This window comes from Pyrgilauda ruficollis, unplaced genomic scaffold, assembly GCF_017590135.1.
Source record: "Pyrgilauda ruficollis isolate IOZ18807 unplaced genomic scaffold, ASM1759013v1 scaffold115, whole genome shotgun sequence".
In the NCBI taxonomy this organism is placed as follows: domain Eukaryota; kingdom Metazoa; phylum Chordata; class Aves; order Passeriformes; family Passeridae; genus Pyrgilauda; species Pyrgilauda ruficollis.
The window spans coordinates 127,894-146,089 of record NW_024509766.1 but is presented as its reverse complement, the minus strand read 5'-3'; the positions used below and the strand labels follow the sequence as shown (position 1 = coordinate 146,089).

The 18,196-nt window shown below is 51.3% G+C and overlaps 1 protein-coding gene across 1 annotated transcript in view; it reads right to left on the bottom strand.

The window, feature by feature from the left end:
- The window catches only part of ADAMTS10 (ADAM metallopeptidase with thrombospondin type 1 motif 10), a 63,074-nt gene that overhangs the window by 17,688 nt on the left and 27,190 nt on the right, over window positions 1-18,196 (bottom strand). The window contains exons 6-14 of the mRNA XM_041480752.1: window positions 18,092-18,175; window positions 16,985-17,130; window positions 14,205-14,248; window positions 12,438-12,543; window positions 11,232-11,378; window positions 8,996-9,137; window positions 4,571-4,678; window positions 2,289-2,434; window positions 1,392-1,459 (exon numbers count right to left, since the gene is read on the bottom strand). Coding sequence (XP_041336686.1) covers window positions 1,392-1,459; window positions 2,289-2,434; window positions 4,571-4,678; window positions 8,996-9,137; window positions 11,232-11,378; window positions 12,438-12,543; window positions 14,205-14,248; window positions 16,985-17,130; window positions 18,092-18,175 — 991 coding nt within the window. The remainder of the gene's footprint in view (window positions 1-1,391; window positions 1,460-2,288; window positions 2,435-4,570; window positions 4,679-8,995; window positions 9,138-11,231; window positions 11,379-12,437; window positions 12,544-14,204; window positions 14,249-16,984; window positions 17,131-18,091; window positions 18,176-18,196) is intronic.

The following is an 18,196-nucleotide window of genomic DNA, read 5'->3' as shown; positions in this document are numbered from 1 at the left end:
CACTGCCACCAGCCCTTGGGGACAGGGACACCAGCCCTGACAGTGTGACACTGCCACCAGCCCTTGGGGACAGGGACACCAGCCCTGACAGTGGGACACTGCCACCACCCCTTGGGGACAGGAACACCAGCCCCTCAGTGACAGGGACACCAGCCCTGACAGTGGGGCACTGCCACCAGCCCCTCAGGGAGAGGGACACCAGCCCTGACAATGAGGCACTGCCACCACCCCTTGGGGACAGGGACACCAGCCCTGATAATGGGGCACTGCCACCAGCCCTTGGGGACAGGAACACCAGCCCCTCAGTGACAGGGACACCAGCACTGACAGTGGGACACTGCCACCAGCCCTTGGGGACAGGGACATCAGCTCTGACACTGGGGCACTGCCACCAGCCCCTTGGGGACAGGGACACCAGCCCTGATAATGGGGCACTGCCACCAGCCCCTTGGGAACAGGGACACGAGCCCTGACATTGCTACAAGGAGGCAGGACCGTCCCTCCTGCCAAGCTGGGCACGATTTGAAGACCAAGAGCACGAGGAGAGGCCCCAGGAGCTCTGCCTGATCTGTGACCCTGGGAGCAATCCCTCCAAACCCAGGGAAGCAACAGGACCCGTCTGTTTCCCTCTCTGGCAGCCCGTGGGTGTTAAAGCTGCAATTCCCCATATCCCAAGCTTCTTCTCCTCAGCACAGTTTTTTCTGTAAATCTTTGAGGTTTCACCCTCAGCCCCGGGACCAGAGTCAGACCCAGCCTCACCTGAGCAGCTGTGCAGGTGCAGCCTGGGAGAAGCAGAGCTGGAATTCTCTATCTCCCCTCCTTTCCCTCCTTATCTTCGGGCCCCTCTGGATGCCGAAGCCTGCAGGTCCGTGCAGCCCCCCCGCCCCCGGAGCCGGCTCCCACACCTGCCTGGTCCTGCCCGGAATTCCCCATTGCGGGATCGCTGCAGGCACACCCCACCCTTCCTCCTTCTCCTCTTCCTCCCACGGCTGCACAGAGCACCCCGCACCTGTGTGGAGAGGGCTGATCCCAACCACAGAGGGCTGATCCCACCTAGAGAGGGCTTATCCTACCCGGGGAGGGCTTATCCCAGTTGGAAAAGGCTCATCCCAGCTGCACAGGGCTCATTCAACCTGGAGAAGGCTCAACCCAACCTGGACAGGGCTGATCCCATTTGGAGAGGGCTGATCCCAACCTGGACAGGACTGATCCCATTTGGAGAGGGTTCAACCCAACCTGGACAGGGCTGATCCCATTTGGAGAGGGCTCATCTGACCCAGACAGTGCTGATCCCATTTGGAGAGGGCTCATCCCAACCTGGACAGGGCTGATCCCAACCCGGGCAGGGCAGTTTCCCCCTCCTCCATCCCTCCCAGCCCCGCTGCCCCCACTCACGTCAGTGTTGCAGGAGCGGTAGCGTTTCCTCTCTCCCAGGCAGTACTTCCCTCCGATGGTGGGCCTGCCAAAGATGGAAGGAGATGCTGAACAGCTCCAGGACTGTTCAGGGCAGGTTTTTGCCCCGAGGAGCTCGGGGTGGTTGCCCCAAGTGGTTTTCCCAACCCTGCTGTACCACAAGGACTGATCCTGACTGGGCATGGCCCCTAAAATCTCCCCCCGAGTGCACAGAGGGCTTTGCACAGAGGGTTTGGGATGTGGTACAGCCCCAACACCAGCACAGAGCACAGAGCTGGACAAAGGCATTCAAAACCTGCCAAACCTTCCAGGAGGCATTACTGAAATGGAAGCAGGCCCAGCTTTATGCAGACAGACCTAAGAGCAGCTGTCACTGATGCTCAGGTGACATGAAGGGACATGCAGAGGGCTGGGGTGGCATGGAGAAGTGGATTATTGTCAGGATCTTTAATAGGATGATGTCCCTGCTCCACTGACAATGGCCTGAGGGTGCTTTTCCTTCTCTCGCTCCCTTTCCTCCCCCCACCCCCTACCAAAAATGCATGGATGGAAGTGGCAGAAATTGGTGGGTGAGCCAATTCTCCAACTGGGAAGTTTCCTGTCTCCTCAGGGCAGTGCCATCTGTGCCAGCTTTACAGCTCACTCTCTGCTGTTTCACTCCTTGCCAAGCCTCAGGCACTTCCAGGGCTCTGAGGAAGGAAGGCAGAGGCTGATAAACGAGCTGAGTGTGGAGTGCACAGGTGATGTCTCAGATTTAGCTTTTCTATTTTTCCTCAGCCTTCCCAAGGCATCACAGGCACCTGGACGTGCCTTCCCCACTGAACGAAGGGCTGGGGACACGGCAGGGCCGCGGTGACAGGGCCACCCGCACGTACCTGGGGCTGTCGCAGTGGCGCACGGACGAGGACACGCCGCCGCCGCACGTCCGGCTGCACTCGCCCCACGATGACCACGACCCCCAGGCTCCGTCCACGCCCTCCGGCCGCGTCCCGAAGGGCACACACTCCCTCTTGTAGCACCACTGCGGGGACACGGAGCTTGGGACACCGCGGGCCGGAGCCTCCGCGGAGCCAGCGCAGGGCTGGGATCTGCTTTGGTCCTCAGGAATCTGAGCTTGGAGCTGCACCGGCCTCAGAGCCAAATTCTCCAAGGCCAAAGGGTGCTCACCTCTCCTTGGGGTCAGTGGGACCAGTGTCCCCAGTCCCCGTGGCACCATCCTGGGGGACAGGCTGGCACTGGCAAGGGGTTTTCCAGAGATTGTTACCCCAGAGCAGCTGTGGCTGCCCCTGGATGCCTGGAAGTGTCCAAGGCCAGGTTGGACAGGGCTTGGGGCAGACTGGACTATGGAAGATGTCCCTGTCCATGGATGAGGTTTAAGGTCCCTCCCAGCCCAAACCAGTCTGGGATTCTCCTCTAAAGAGGTCCTGGGTCCCCATCTCACATCTTATAAAAGCCCTCGGCAGAGATCCAGGAGAAATGGGATTGGAGCTGCTGCTGCTGGGCAGGGCCAGGATCCCTGAGGGACATTGCCACAACCACTGCCAGGACAGAGCGAGTTTTGTTTGTACTGGGAGCTCAGGTTGTGGTTCGTGTGTCCAAAATGTCCTGATCAGCAAAGAGCTCGAGTTCAAATAAAGTTTAAATTGTAATATCAACGTTGTTGTGTCATTGCTCTGCTGAGGATCCTTAAAGAATCCGCCTGTCCCCGTCCTACTGGGAGACAGATGCTCATGGAAAATTGCCTATGAAACATTTTCCTCAGGCCTGGCATGTGTCCCACACCCCCTGGAGTCCCCAGCGATGGGAGGGTGGGACGGTGCCAGAGCCGCCGCCGCTCTCCGGGCGCGGTGCCGGACACGGAGCCCCGGGGGCTGAGATAATCCCAGGAAGGAAGAAAGCTCTGTGTGCTCCTTCCAAGGGCTGGGAACCCACCCTGGAGCTGCTGGCACTGCCTCTCCCTGCTCCTCCCGAGCCAACTGTGCATGGGCAGCTGGGAAAAACGCACAGTGGCTTCCCAGGAATCCCAGCTCACGATCCCTGGGAGCACCAGCGCCTCTCCAAAGGGGGATCCCATGTGGAGGAGATACTCCACAATATTCCCACAGCCTGGGAATAGCTTCAATAAATCCAGGGTGTAGGAGGAGCAGGGAGTGAAGCAATCAAGGCAAAATTCATGGTCAGGGAAAATCCTGCCCTCCCCTCCCAGCTGAGTGTAAAAAGCCAAGGTTTCATCGTAGCCAGTTTTTCCCAAATTCTTCTGAAAGAAAAAATCTGGGAAAACTGGGGGAAAAAAAAAATTCCCTTTTCTCAAGCCAGCCAGGAGATCCCAAGAGATCCCAGCAGACCTGAGGACAAGGTGCTCATTGAAGGACATGGCATTCCATGACATCCTATTCCTCCTGAAACAATCCAGGGAAACTTGCTGCATTTCAGGAGCAGTGTGCCCTGACTGAGATTATCCAGGAAATGTTAAGCAGGTTCACAGTGCCAGTGACAGGAACTGTCCTGAGATGGGCAGCAGAGCCTGGGCTGCCACACCTGCTTGAGGTCACCTTGCTGCACCTCAGAGGTGACACCAAGGAGGACTTTGCTGGAGCAAGGATTTCATATTCCATATTCCACCTTCCACATTCCGCATTCCACACTCCATATTCCATAATCCACATTCCATATTCCACTTTCCACTTTCCATATTCCATATTTCACTTTCTATATTCCATATTCTATATATCACATTCCATATTCCACTTTCCACATTCCATATTCCCCATTCTATGTTCCACATTCCACTTTTCGCATTCCACATTCCATTTTCCATATTCCATATATTCCACATTCCACTTTCCACATTCCATACATCACATTCCGTACTCCGCATTCCGTATTCCACTTTCCACATTCTGTATTCCACAGTCCACATTCCACTTTCCACATTCCAGCACTGCACACCGAGCTCTGAGCAGGACTTTGGGATAATTTCTGGGCTCCTTGGCCCATCCCAGCCTCGCTCCAGGGCGCCGGGGTCAGGGCTGGGCACGCTGCTGGGTGCTCCTAAATCAACCCCACGACCTCTGCATGAACAATAATCCCGTTTTTTGGTGGAAAAGGGATCCAGCCCCTCCCAGCCAGCTCCCTGCCGTGCCCAGGGCTGCCTTACCCCCTTGTCGATGGTGTTGGTTTGGCAGATGGTGCCCTCGGCTGCCGGGATGCTGTTGGTGATGCAGCGGTTGCTTTTGCTCAGGCACCACAGCTCGCTGCAGACTTCCTGCAGACAGGGAGGTTCGGGGGGGCACGGAGGAGGGGAGAGACAAAAAACAACACCCAGATTAGGATTTGCTTGTGCCAGGGAGGCACCAGCTGGGTGGGACACGGGGACACTGAGTGTCTCCAGCATGGTGGGCACAGCGTGAGATCAAACCCTGCCAGCTGCAGCCCCCAAGGCCACTGAGAGCTGACCCCTCCTCTGGGCTCAGCCTAAGCAAACTAAGCCCAAGCACCTAAGCAAACGTTATGGGGAAAAATATTAAACTAGAAACAAGTTTCAAAAGATGAGCTCACAGAAAAGACTAGATACTTCAGAAAAATAGAACTATAAAAAATACGTTGTAGTAAGACCCACAAAGAGTAATTTTAAATAATTAGCTTTAAAGCATTTACAGTATAGTGTAGCAAAAACTGATAAGCCAAGAAATGCTTATAATGCATTGTAATAAAGAAATATTTAGCTTCTGATAGTAACAGCATAAATTATAACACTATATTAAATTATATATATCATATATATTATATTATATATATTATTTAGTTTAATAAAATAGATATTATATATTACAATATAACATAATATTATCTATACTATATTATAATAGAGTATAATATAACATAATATAGTATATATTATAACATAATAAATATAATTTAGATACTATTAATTTTGATATAATTTATATGTAATGTAAATATATATAAATAATCTATATTATCTCACCCTTCACACGAGACTAAAAATAGAATAAAATTTTTAAAATGCCTCTCAGTTAGCCCCATCTCTAAGTCAATAAAACCCCTAATCCAACCGAACAATAAAACCACAGAAAATACAACTTCAAACCAATATCAACAACTTATAAGACTTACAACAGCTTTTAAGAGAAATCAATTAAATCACACCTATTTTAAAAATTGCAAATAATGAACTTACTCCGCTTTTTAACCTATTAAGAGAGGACTGTAACATCAAATCTCCTAAAACTTTAACATTTAAAGCTCAAAAAAACCCTTAAACCCTTCTGGCTGTGATGTTCCCTGGGCTCAGGTGGCAGAGCTGACTCCAGCCAGCCCATGCCAGCCCTCCTTGGTGTCACCTTGGTGACACCTGAGCTAATGCCACTGTCCTTGTCTGTGCTGGGGTTTTCCACAAACAGGATGGGACTGCTGGGATAAAATAAATAAATAAAACTTTCTGGAGTTTTATTGTGGCATCAGCCTCATGACATGGTTGAGACAATTGGAAGATGGGAACAGCTCATGTACAGCCAGCAGCAGCCAAGGTATTGAAAGGAGGTAATTGAAAGGTAATTGAAAGGAAATATGAAATGCAGACTGAATTAAAGAAGTATAATTGCACCATAAAGTCTGATTTTTTAAATGTACTGTGAAAGGGAGCAACGTCCTTGTTCTGGGTTGAAAGACACGTGTGTATTCTGTTCCCGTCTGTCAGAGCTGGGGCAGTTCTCTGCTGTTCACGGGGCAGTTTTCTTGATCTCTCCCACAGCCAATCCTCCCTCCAGGAGATCTCTGCTGTCCATGGCCACTGAGTGTCCCTGCAGGGCTGATCAAATTCCATCATCCCATGGGGAGATGCTTCGCCCAGGGCAGGAGCCAAGCATTCCTACCTGGATACAATCTGAGCCTGGAACAGCACAGCAGCCTTTGCCCACTGCATTCCCAGAGGAGCAGCTTTCTCCTGCCCTGCATTCCCAGAGGAAGAGCAGGCCCATCTCCAGCAGCCCTGGAGCTTCAGAGGAAAACTCCAGCCTTGTGCAGGATCCCTGCTCCAGCAGAACCACAGCTGGCACTGCAGGAGGGCTGAGCCACCGTGGGATGGGGCTGTGCCACCACCCTGACACACAGGGGGTCAGGTCTATTCTGACTCTGGCAGTAGTTTGTTTCCTTTTTGTACTACTGCATTTGTATTTTTAATTTTCCTAGTAAAGAACTGTTATTCCTGCTCCCATGTCTTTGCCTGAGAACCCTCTAATTTCAAAATTATAAGAATTCGGAGGGAGTGAGTTTACATTTTCAATTTCAAGGCAGGCTCCTGCCTTCCTTAGCAGACACCTGTCTCGTCAAACCAAGACAATCCTTAACTAAAGATCAATCTTTCCTTGTATAATGAAATGATACACAATAGGTCATGTACACAGAGCCATGGATCTCTAATTTTTGAGGTTCAGAAGATGCCTTGGGAAGGTGAGGAACTCACAGTTCCCAGGCAAGCACTGGAATCCAAAGATTATTTGGAGATGATCCCATAAATGTGCCTGATACAGCTTCTTGACTATCTTTCGGTATTGGCCAAACATCCACTGGTACACCAACCAAACAGGTGGAAAATGGTTTCTCAGGGGTTGTGTTGATTTCTGTGACAAAGATTTATTTGTTAACAAAGATTTCTTGGTTACAGAGCATTTTAAACACCTTTCTAGCCAATAGCACATTGCTAAAGCCTACAGACAAAATTGTTCTAACCAATCAATAAAAGCACACAATGCTTGCTTGTCTTCTTTCTATTAACAATACACAATATTCTATTATTAAGCTTTAAACCTTCTGCTATCTTGCTAAGCATATTTTTCTGCAGTTTTAAGGTCTGTCTTAGCCAAGCTTGAATTTTAGGCTAATCCCACTGTCCTTGTGCTCACCCCTCTTCCCAGGGCTGAGGGATGCTCCCAGTTTTTCATCTGTGCAGTGGAGGCTGAGCCCATTCCTGGCTCCTGAGCATCCCAAAGCCAGGTGGATCCAGATTCTGCAGGAATCTGGGGCTCCCTGTGGGCATCCACAGCACAGCTGGTCATGTCCCTGCTCACAGTGTGACCACCGAGGTGCTGGCCACCTCCAAAGAATCCCAAATGGAAGAGTCCTCTGGAATGTTTAGAGCTGTTTTTTGAATAATCAGAATAATGCCAGATCCTGAGCCAGCCCTTCAGAACTGGGCACCTCTCGGTGTCTGCTCGGTGCAGTGGGTGGCACTGAACTCCAGACCTCTCTCCAGGAGGGTTCCTGAGCCACAGATCCTGAGCTTCAGGCCATTCTGACCTCTCAGAGCTCCAACAAACAAAAATCTTCCCTTGGCCTTCGCAGGACCCACCCAAAAGTGAAATCAGGAAGTCCAAGCCCTTCCCAGCTCCTGTGGCACTCAATGCCCCAGGCTGGACGTCAGCACCTCTGAACTGCAAAGCAACCCCTAAAATCTCATTTCCTCATTTCCTGTTCCCTTTTCAGAGTTTTCCTGGGCTCAAAGACCAGGGGATGGCAGTGAGATGGTGGCAGGGGGGTTAGGTGGGCAGCAACCTCCAGCACATCCCTCACCTCACCTGGGACAAAGACTTTTCTCTTCCTGAGTTCATAAGAGCACCACAATGACCTCTGGTGAGGATTATTGAAATTATGTCCTTGTACAAAGAGAGGGGAGCCTGGATGAGGGGGACCAGCAGCAGCCAAAGAAGAGGGAAGAAATCTCTTGCCATGGGATTAATGTGACAAAAAGTGTGCTGGGACCAACATTTATGGACAGGACCCCCTCTCCTGTGTGCTCTCCCAGGGAAGCACAGCATGGAGCTCACCAGGAGCTCAGCAGTTCCCCTGGCTTGGAGCAGCACAGTGATGTGTGTGGGAATCAGAAAAACAGAAACTTCCACAGACACAGGAGGGCTTGATCTGCAGCCTTGGAAGAAGTTTGCATTGATATAAAAATATAATACACAGATATTAAGCACAAAAATCATAAAATCATGTTCCTATAGTTGTAAGTAAGAATATGCTTTAAGTGAGAAATTGTATTGATAAAGTGGTGAAGGGTTTATAGTGTAGGAAATTGCATTGATAAGGTGGTGAAAGGTTTATAATGTAAGAAACTGTATTGATAAGGTGGTGAGGGTTTGTAAGGGGGTGGCTGTATAGAGTAGCTGAGTTTAGAAGTTATGATAGAAGCATTTGTGTGCAAGTGAGACAGAAGCCATTGGACAAAAGTATCCACAGGGCAGCAGAAGTAAAGGTGATGGGTTAGAAAAGCAAAGTAAGTTCTGTGGCAACTCTCTATTGGTTTAGAAAGTTATGTATTGTCTTGTAATGGAGAAACTTGTGACTACTTTGAGCCTGCTGCTCTAAAATCTCATGGCCTCTGAGACTGATGCTCATCTGAGCAATAAATCATTCCTAGCTTGAAAATAGCCCCATCCCTTCATTTCCAACGGTGACAGTGACAGACGTGGACAGCAGGGACAGCCCCACGGACCCTTCCTTGCCCCACGCCCCCTCCTCCAGCCCTGGGAACCGATAGTAAAGCAGGAAGGCTCTCTACCCCGTATTTACACTGGCGGGATTTGACTCCGTACTGGAAGCGGCACTGCTCGTCGGCGTCGTAGGCCTGGCCCGGGGCCACCGTGGGGTAGATGAAATCCTGCTTGGGAGGAGCGTTGTTCAGGCACAGTCCCATCCCCGAGCTGAAAGCACAGAGGGACAACCAGAGCTGAGAAAGGATGAGGGGAGAGAGAGAGAGGTGGGGGATCAGCAGCTGCTGCTCCAGGCTGTGCTGGGCTGAGCTTGGCGGCTTGAGGGGATAAATCTGGGTCTGCTCTGGGTGAGGGAAAGGGCTCTGAAATCCTTCCCAGGCTGGGAAGCACATCCTGGTTCCAAGGTTACTCTGGAAGTGTTGCTCTGAGGGTTCATAGAAACCTGGGATATCCTGAGATGGAAGGGACCCTCAGGGATGCTCAGCCCAGCCCCTGTCCCTGCCCAGCCACCCCAACAAGCCCACCCTGAGCACCCCTGGCAGCGCTGTCTAAACGCTCCTGCAGCTCTGGCAGCCTTGGGGCCGGGACCATTCCCTGGGCAGCCTGGGCAGTGCCAGCACCCTCGGGGGCAAGAACCTTTCCCTGAGCTCCATGCCAAGCCCTGGCACAGCTCCAGCTGCTCTGCAGGCTGTTGCCAGCCCCTGGTTGTCCCCATGGCAGAGTGCAGACAGCTGTGCCCAGGCAGGTGCCCAACAGCCTCAGGTGGGCACTGAGTGGGCAGAGAGGCTGCTCCCCTGCCCAGCTGTGAAGCCCTAGCCTCCCTCTCCAAGCCTGACCTCCTGCTTGCCAGAGCTTTGTAGGAACATCCAAATTTGTCCAGAAACACCTTTCCCTCCCCTTTCCTCGCTGTTCCCTGAGCTCCCCCTAAATCAAAGCTGCTGTCATCACCCCCAGTCCCAAGTCCTGCTCACACCACGTTCCACCGGAGGCTCCTGGAGCTGGGGGCGGCCAGAACAGACCACGAGGAGCAGGGATGAACTCTCCATCCTCCTGCAGCCCTGCCAGGAGCTCGGGGTCGGCAGAGGACGGGGCTGTGCCACGTGCCTTGCTGCCTGCACGGCCAGCGGGCACCGGCGTGGGGGACAGGCCTGGCTGAGGCCAAGCCACAGCTGCCAGATGTGGGATGTGCTGCTGAGCCACGAGGTTTGGCTGGGCCTTGCAGGACAGAGGGAGCCCCTCGGGGAGGAGCCGTGGCTGCTCCTCTTGCTGTGCTCCAGAAGCTGAGCTCTGCTGTTCGCTCTCCCTGGGGGCTTCCCTCCAGGCTGACCCCACACTTGTGCTGCTTCCAGTCATCCCTCAAGCCCTGCCCGGTTCTTCCTTTAGGAAGTGCCATTGTCCTACCAAAAAACCTCACCAAAATGGATCCTGAAGGATTGCTTTGGGATGGAAACCCAGGGGGCTGCCTGAAATCTGCACAGGCGTTTGATTCAGGCATGGTGACAGCCTCCAAACTCTGGGAGCCTAAATCATGGAATAATTTGTGAGGGACTTTAAAACTCATCTCATTCCATGGGCAGGGACACCTTCCACTGTCCCAGGATGCTCCAAGCCCCATCCAGCCTGGCCTTGGGCACTGCCAGGGATCCAGGGGCAGCCACAGCTGCTCTGGGCACCTGTGCCAGGGCCTCCCTGCCCTCACAACAAAGAAATTCCTCCTAATATCCAATATAAACTGTTCTCTTTTAGTTTGCATCCATCCCCCTTGTACTGTCCCTTCTCCTGAATCCTAGAAGTGCTTTGTCAGAAAAAGAAAACCAAAATCTTTGCCCTGCTTTGCTCATTCACACTGAAAACTCCTCCTCACTGCGTGGAGAAATCACCTGCACCACACAGACCTCGTCCTGTCCCCAGCACACCAAACCTTCTCTGCAATTTCTGGATTTCAGAACCAGCCAAACGCCTCCAGGGGGGACTGATCTATTTGTGAAGTTTTTGGACATGGGAATAATAAATAAATAAATAAAAATAATATCTAATATATATATATAATATATAATAAATAATATAATTAATATAATAAATAATATAATAAATAAATAAAGGTCTCCCAGCCACAGCATGAATGGGTTATAGATGTTCAACAGGCAGGAGAAACATGGGGAAGTCTAAAGGAAGGAAAGAATGTGACTCTGGGAGACAAGACAGAAGGTTCTGGGGGGTTTGGGGCTGTGCTTTGGCTTCACCCCCTCCTCACAAGAGACTGGGGGAGGCTGCAGGAAGGGCAGGGAGGGGTGGATTCCTTACTCCAGGAAGCTGGTGATGTAATCCCTGCTGCAGGTGGACCACACGAAGGGGTTGGTCTTCATGGTGATGTGAGCAGCCATCAGCTTGGCCGTCTCCTGCCCCCGCGAGCCGCAGCTGTTGCCGACCCCGTCGTGGTTCATGCCAAACCTGGAGAGCACCACAGCACACAGGCTTGGGGAAAATGACTTCCTCCTTCATTTGTTAAAAAAGTTACTCAAACGAATCTTTTGTACAATTTAACAGCAGCTCTAAAGTATGTTCAAACTGTTTTAATTAAAGAAAGTGAATTTTTTCAATTGTTTAAATTCCTTGTGTTAGATTATTAATGCATCTTATGACTGATAATCTAATGACAAACTTAGCTTCCTTTATGAAACAGATGTTTCTCAATAAGGAAATAAAGATTGCAGATTTTTTTCCCTAAGCCCTAGTTATTGGGAAAATTCATCATCCAGCTGGGGTTGGACACACCTGGATGGTCCACAGGAAGGGTTTTCAGCCTGTGAAAAACACCTTCACTCTGCTGTGAAAATTTAAGGAGTTGAATGAAGGAAGGGTTTTCAACCTGTGAAAAACACCTTCATTCTTCTGTGAAAATTTAAGAAGTTTAATAAAGGACAACAGGAGACAAGGACCATAGAGCAAAGGTTATTACTTGCATTCAGCCAAGAGCACCCCTTTATCTTTGGGGATACCCCTTAAATACCTTTTCCCTTACATCAGCCCTTTGCTTATTCATAGACCCTTATGCATTGTAAACTTTCCACAAACGAGTTTACATGTTCCAAGAGCTGTTTTAGCATGGCTCCTCCTTGGATCCACCTTTTTAGAGCACGTACATTCCTTGGCTGTGGTTTTAGGCCTTTTTTATCACCTCCAGTTTTTGGTCCACACTGCCTTCAGACAGTGCTGATAGTTGGCAGATCTGTAGCAGGTGTCTTCATTATATTTTTATTGGATGTTATCCATCCAAGCAGGCATTTTAACACAAGCACACCTACATCAGCTATTTCACTAAGCTTAATTAACAACAGAAATAAAAACTGTATCTTTACAACAAAGTTACTTTAACACCACACATATGAAATCCATTTAAATATTTGCAAAAAGCCAATATTATCTATTATATTATATATTATATGTGTCTGCAACAAGCCCCTGGAGGCAGGGACAGAGCAGCAGGAGCTGCAGGGGTGCTGCACTCACGTGTGGCCGATCTCGTGGGCGATGGTGAAGGCCGTGGCCAGCCCGATGTCCTCGTTGATGCTGCAGCTCCTCTCCCGCTCACACATCCCCCCCACGGGGGCCAGGCCTGGGGAGGGGACAGAGCTGTCACACAGGGCCACCACAGGGTGGCTGAGGGGACCTGGGGGTCTTTGGGGGCTGCCTGATGTGCTCCATGCTCTGTAACGCAGAGCAGCGGTGTTCACAGAGAGCAGCAGGCACAACTTTCCCAAGGATTTCCCACGGATTTTTCCTGGGGAAGGCAGTGGGAAGCTCAGAGGAGAAAACAATTCTTGTCTCTCTTTGCTGCTCCTGTTGTTTGGCACGTGTGGAATGTGTTATGGAGATTGTTCACCCAAAGCAATTTGTTAATTGGACTCTGGTGATGGTTGTTTTGACTCCTTGACCAGTTGGATCCACATGTGTTGTCACTGTCTGGTGACAGTCACGGGTTTTTCTTTAGTATTCTTTAGTACAGTATCTCTTGAGTATGTAATTTAGTATAGTATTAGTGTAATGTAGTATATCTTAATAAAGCAATTGTTCAGCTTTCTGAAATCATTGGAGTCAATGCACATTATTCCCCGGCTGGGGGATCATCTGTTTCTACTCTAAGCAGTTCCTTCTCACCATTGCACTGGGCTTTGGGATGAACTTGTGGCTCTTACAGGACATGGTCACTCAGCACTGATGGTAAATTAACAGTGACAGGCTCAGAAATGCCAAAAATCCTCTGAATTTCATGTCCAAATGGTGCAAAGGAGAGCAGTCCTTGGCACACCCCTGGTGAGGGAATCTCAGATGGGCTGCACCAGCTCTGGGGCATCCAAACCTGGCCAGGGAGAGCTGAGCTATCCAGGATCCAACCTTGGTTCTGCCTGGAACCCACCAGGAATCCAGCATGGCTCATTTGGAGGACTGGGTGATGCTGGAATTCCCCCGAATTGTGACAGCAAATTCCCTCTGCACAAACTGTACCCCTGCCCCAGGCCAGGGGAGGGTCTGGCTCTGCCAGGGGAATGATTTGAGCCATCCCAGCACACCCAGCCTCAGGTCAGAGATCCCCCAGCTCTCTCCATGGTGATGCACAGCAGAAATCCCTCCCTGCCTGCCCAGTCCAGACCAGGAGACAAAGGAGGAGCTGCAGCCAGACAGGGCTGCAGGGTCTGGCTGTGACAATAAAAACTCCCTTTGCAGTCATCACAAAAATGTCAGATTTCTCCCTGCTCAGCCAGGAACTCCAGCAGGCCACGGACAAGCCCTAAAAATGTGAGTGGCTCTTAATCAGCAGGCTGGAGTTGGAGCTGTTCCAGGGATGGAGCAGAGGAGTTCCAGGGCTCAGTCAAGCTCAAGGCTGCTGGTTTAGTGTTCACAGAAGGGACAGGAGGCTGGAAAGCACTGGTCTGGTGCTGGGGCAGGAGCTGCACCTTTATTGGGAAGGGATGGCACAGCTGGAAAAGGATGGCACAGCTGGAAAGGGGATAACACAGCTGGGAAAGGGAATGGAACAGTTGGGAAAGCGGGTGGCACAGGTGGAGAAGGAATGGCACAGGTGGAAAAGGGGAATGGAACAGGTGGGAAAGAGAATGGAACAGCTGGGATGGGGATGGCACAGCTGGAAAGGGGGTGGCACAGCTGGAAAGGAGGGGTGGCACAGCTGCAAAGGGGTGGCACAACCCATCCTCCTCACACTCCCAAAGTTCTGTGTACAGCTGGGGGCTGCTGAGGGAGTGTCAGAATTTTACTCACCCAGGGTGCCACAGGGCTTGTTCTTGTAGATGCAAATGTCGTACCTGGGAAGGAGAGATAGCAGCGTTAAGGACACTTCTGATTTTGGGGGTTGTCATTTTGCCCATGTGTTCACATCCAAACCACTCCAAATCAGCCCATGAAATATTCTGGGATGGAAATACCAGTGGTGACAGGTAGGACAACACTCACTCTGCCCAGGCTGAGATTCAGTGAGGGTTTTAATGACAGAGCTGAGCCAGGTCAGAGGTTTGGTTTTGATGAAATATGGTGGTAGAGCAGGAGCAGGGAAGGGAACGGAGCTGGGGAAGGGCCTGGAGCACCAGGAGGGGCTGAGGGAGCTGGGAAAGGGGCTCAGCCTGGAGAAAAGGAGGCTCAGGGGGGATCCTGTGGCTCTGCACAACTCCTGACAGGAGGGGACAGCCAGGGGGGTTGAGCTCTGCTCCCAGGGAACAGGGACAGGAGAGAAAACAGCATCAAGCTGTGCCAGGGGAGATTTAGATCAGATTTTAGGGAAAATTTCTTCATGGAAAGGATTATCAGGCATTGGAACGGGCTGCCCAGGGCAGTGGTGCAGTCGCCACTCCTGGAGGTGTTAAAAACATGAGCAGATGTGGCACTTCAGGATGTGGTTTTGTGGGCAAGGGGATTTGGTCAAAGGTTGGACTTGATGACCTTGGAGGCCTTTTCCACCCTTAATGATTCCATAAAGCATTCCTTGTCCATCAGCAGGGACAAGGTTATTCCTTGTCCAAGGTTATGCCAAGGTTATTCCAGACCTGGAACTCTTTGGGTTTGGGTGGGTCCAGCTCTGCTCCCCAGCACTCCTGGGAGGCATTGGGCACAGGGGGGAGAGGACAGGGCCAACCTCTGCTCTGTCAGCTCAGTGTCTTACAGGAAATTGCATCAATCAAACAGAAAAACACAGAATCCCAGCATGGCTTGAGTTGGAAAGGACTTTAAAAATCATCCCATTCCACCCCCTGCCATGGCAGGGACACCTTCCACTACCCCAGGGTGTTCCAAGCCCCGTCCAGCCTGGCCTTACACTGCCATATGAAATTCTGATTAAAAACAAAATACAAATAAAGAAAACATTTCAGTTTGAAAACATGTTCCATTTCAAATCCCACTGTGGTTTCATGAAAAGGCTCAAGTGGTTTTTTTATATCTACATTTTTTTTTTCTAGTTCAGTTCTTTACTGAGAATTTTCCAAACAAATCCAATCTGGGTTGATTCAAGGTAACTCTTCCCTCTGTTCCTGGCCTCGCTCGACTTTCAGCCATTGCATGAAGGAATCCACTGTTTGTACCAGGAAAGGTAAAACAAGGAGAGCAAAAACCTCCTCCAGATGGAAATGCAGCATCCTCAAAATGGGAAGAGGTGGCAGCTCCAAATGAGACCAGTTTGCGTTAGAGAGGGAATACTCTCATTTCCTGGCAAAGATCAACATTTGGAGTTCGCAAATCTGGGCTGAAAGGGGCTGAGAGCTGGGGACGGTGGGGTCAGCTGGGGGACCAGGGGGCAGCTGGGCTGGGCTGGGCTGGCTGGGCTGGGCCACCCTGGAGCCAGGTTGGGGTTGCACCCAGGATTGTGACCCCAGAGCAGGTCTGGGGACACCCATGGGGTGGGGAGGACCGAGGACTGTGACCCCAGAGTGGGTTTGGGGACACTCATGGGGTGAGGCTTGAGGATTGTGACCCCAGAGTGGGTTTGGGGACACCGGGCAGGACCCCCCGGCACCACTTCCCCCACTGAGGGTGGGCGATGAGAAGTGGCAGCACACGAAGGGTTAAGTGCGACGCATTCCCGGGGATGGCTCCTGTCCCTTTGGCCCCTGGAAGTGCCCAAACCTCTCCCCACCTCTCGGCAGGAAATCGAGCGAGTGCAAAACATTTGTTGCTTTGTTTTGAGCGAATGCCTTTAAAGCCTTCGGAGGCTCTGCTTTGACACGTCCCTGCAGGAGAAAAAAAAAAGCCCCGAGCTCAGCAAGATCTTATCGGGACACCGGGAATTTACTGGGGCCGGGGCCGGATGCGCCGGGCGCTGTCCAGGCTCAGCCAGCGGCTCCGGGCTGGCTCGAACATCTGGAGGGAGGACGGAGAGCTCGGAGCCGGCGTTTGCATCCCACACGTGTGGAGGGAGGGCAGGAAAAAGCTGCAGCCCCCTCGGGAGGGGGAAAATCTGGGGCTGAGGGGCCCCTTTGTTGCTCCTCTGTGGGTTCTCAGCCGTGGGGTGTTCCAGGCTCGTGCTGGAGCTGGGGCAGGAGAGCAGCACATGGAAAAAGGAAGCAGCTCCCACCTGGAGGCTCCCCTCACCAGCACTTTCATTTCCTGACATTCTTCCTCTCTGAAGGAGAGGGGGGGAAGGCACAAAATTGTGTTGGATTTGCCTTTGACCTCTCCCAGGGTGTTTTGTGTGTCCAAGCAGGGATTTGTGGGGACTGGAGGGACAATCCTGGACAGCCAGCAGCACTTGGGGAGCTCAGCAATCCCTGTGCCTCCATGCCTCCAGCATCCTGTGGCCTTCCAGCTGCTCCGCCATTCCTTCCACTGTCCCTGTCATCCTCTGTATGTCCTCCTTCTGACCGACCATCATCCATCCCAGCAAAGACCAAGTGAAGACCGGAGGGTGACGACAAACTGGAGTGGAGATTGATAAGCTGAACTGGAGGGTGATAACAATGTGAACTGCAATAATCTGTACCCATGGAGGCTCAGGAAGTCTTGGATGAGCTTGGAGCCCAGGACAGCTGCCACCCCTGGGGGACAGAGCTCACCTGGTGATCAGCACGGCGGTGTCGTGGTTGGCGATGCCGTTCTCCGGGATGGCGTTCCCGTTGCCGTTCCTGTTCACTATGGATTTCTGCCATTTGCAGAAGCTGTCCAGGGACTTCCCAGCATGGTGGTTGATCTCCAGCGTGGGCTGGAATGGAAGCAATGGCAGAGTGTGTTCCCAGGAAAGCTCTGGTGGGAAGGCACTGCCCATTCCATGCCAGCAGAGCACTGACACCACTGCAGACAGCCCCAATTCCTCATGGAGACCATGGGAAAGCAAGAAAAGTGGGACTTTATTGAGTCTTAACTTCTTTTTGCCAGGGTCGGGATTAAAGCACAGGATGGTATTTCTTGTTGGGACTCAGATGTTTATCAGTTCTTATCTATGTCACAGTCTCACAAACCCTGAGTTCTACTTCACTCTAACAAACTGAAAATGGAGCCCCATCTCTCTCTCTACAAGGCCTTTTGAGGATAAACTGTCCAATTAAGAAATGACACCTGAATTATTTTCACTTTTAACCCAATAACCAACCACCCGTGCCCGCAATGTGGACTTTTTTATCCAATTACTCAAAACCACCCAAACCCATGGAGAAGAAGGTGAAGGAGAATAAGAAGGAGGAGGAGGAGAAGAAGGACGAGAAGGAGGAGGAGAAGGAGGTGAAGAAGTAGGACCAGCCTTCACCTTAAAACCTCCATCTTGCTTTATATATATTAGTATATTCTAAACCCTTCAACTCTAAGTTTTCCCCCCTGTGATATCACACACTTCTATTCAAACTCCACACCACAATCCCAGTTCTATCATTCCATTTTGGAAGCCTTCTCCACCTCAGGTCAGATGCAGTGTTCTCCTGGGGGTCAGTGCCTGGCAGCAGAGAAAGGCTGAAATTCTCAGCAGCCAGGGTTCCAACATCACTTTAGGAGAACTAAAGCTGCTTAAACCTCCCTAAAGTCACCTTATCATGGAAAATTCAGATTCCCAGAGGTCTGCTCAGCCCAGTCCTCAGGGGTCATTGGGAATTCCTGGGAGTGACATCCGGGGGGACACACATCTCCTGAAGGGAAATGCAGACACAGGACAGGCTCAGCAAAGCCCAGCTTACCTGATCCTCGGTGAGCAGGATCAGCCGGGTGACCAGGATATTGACAATATTGCCCAGACTCGAGTCCTGGAAAAGTTTGGCAACCTGACCTCCAAGAAACAAGAA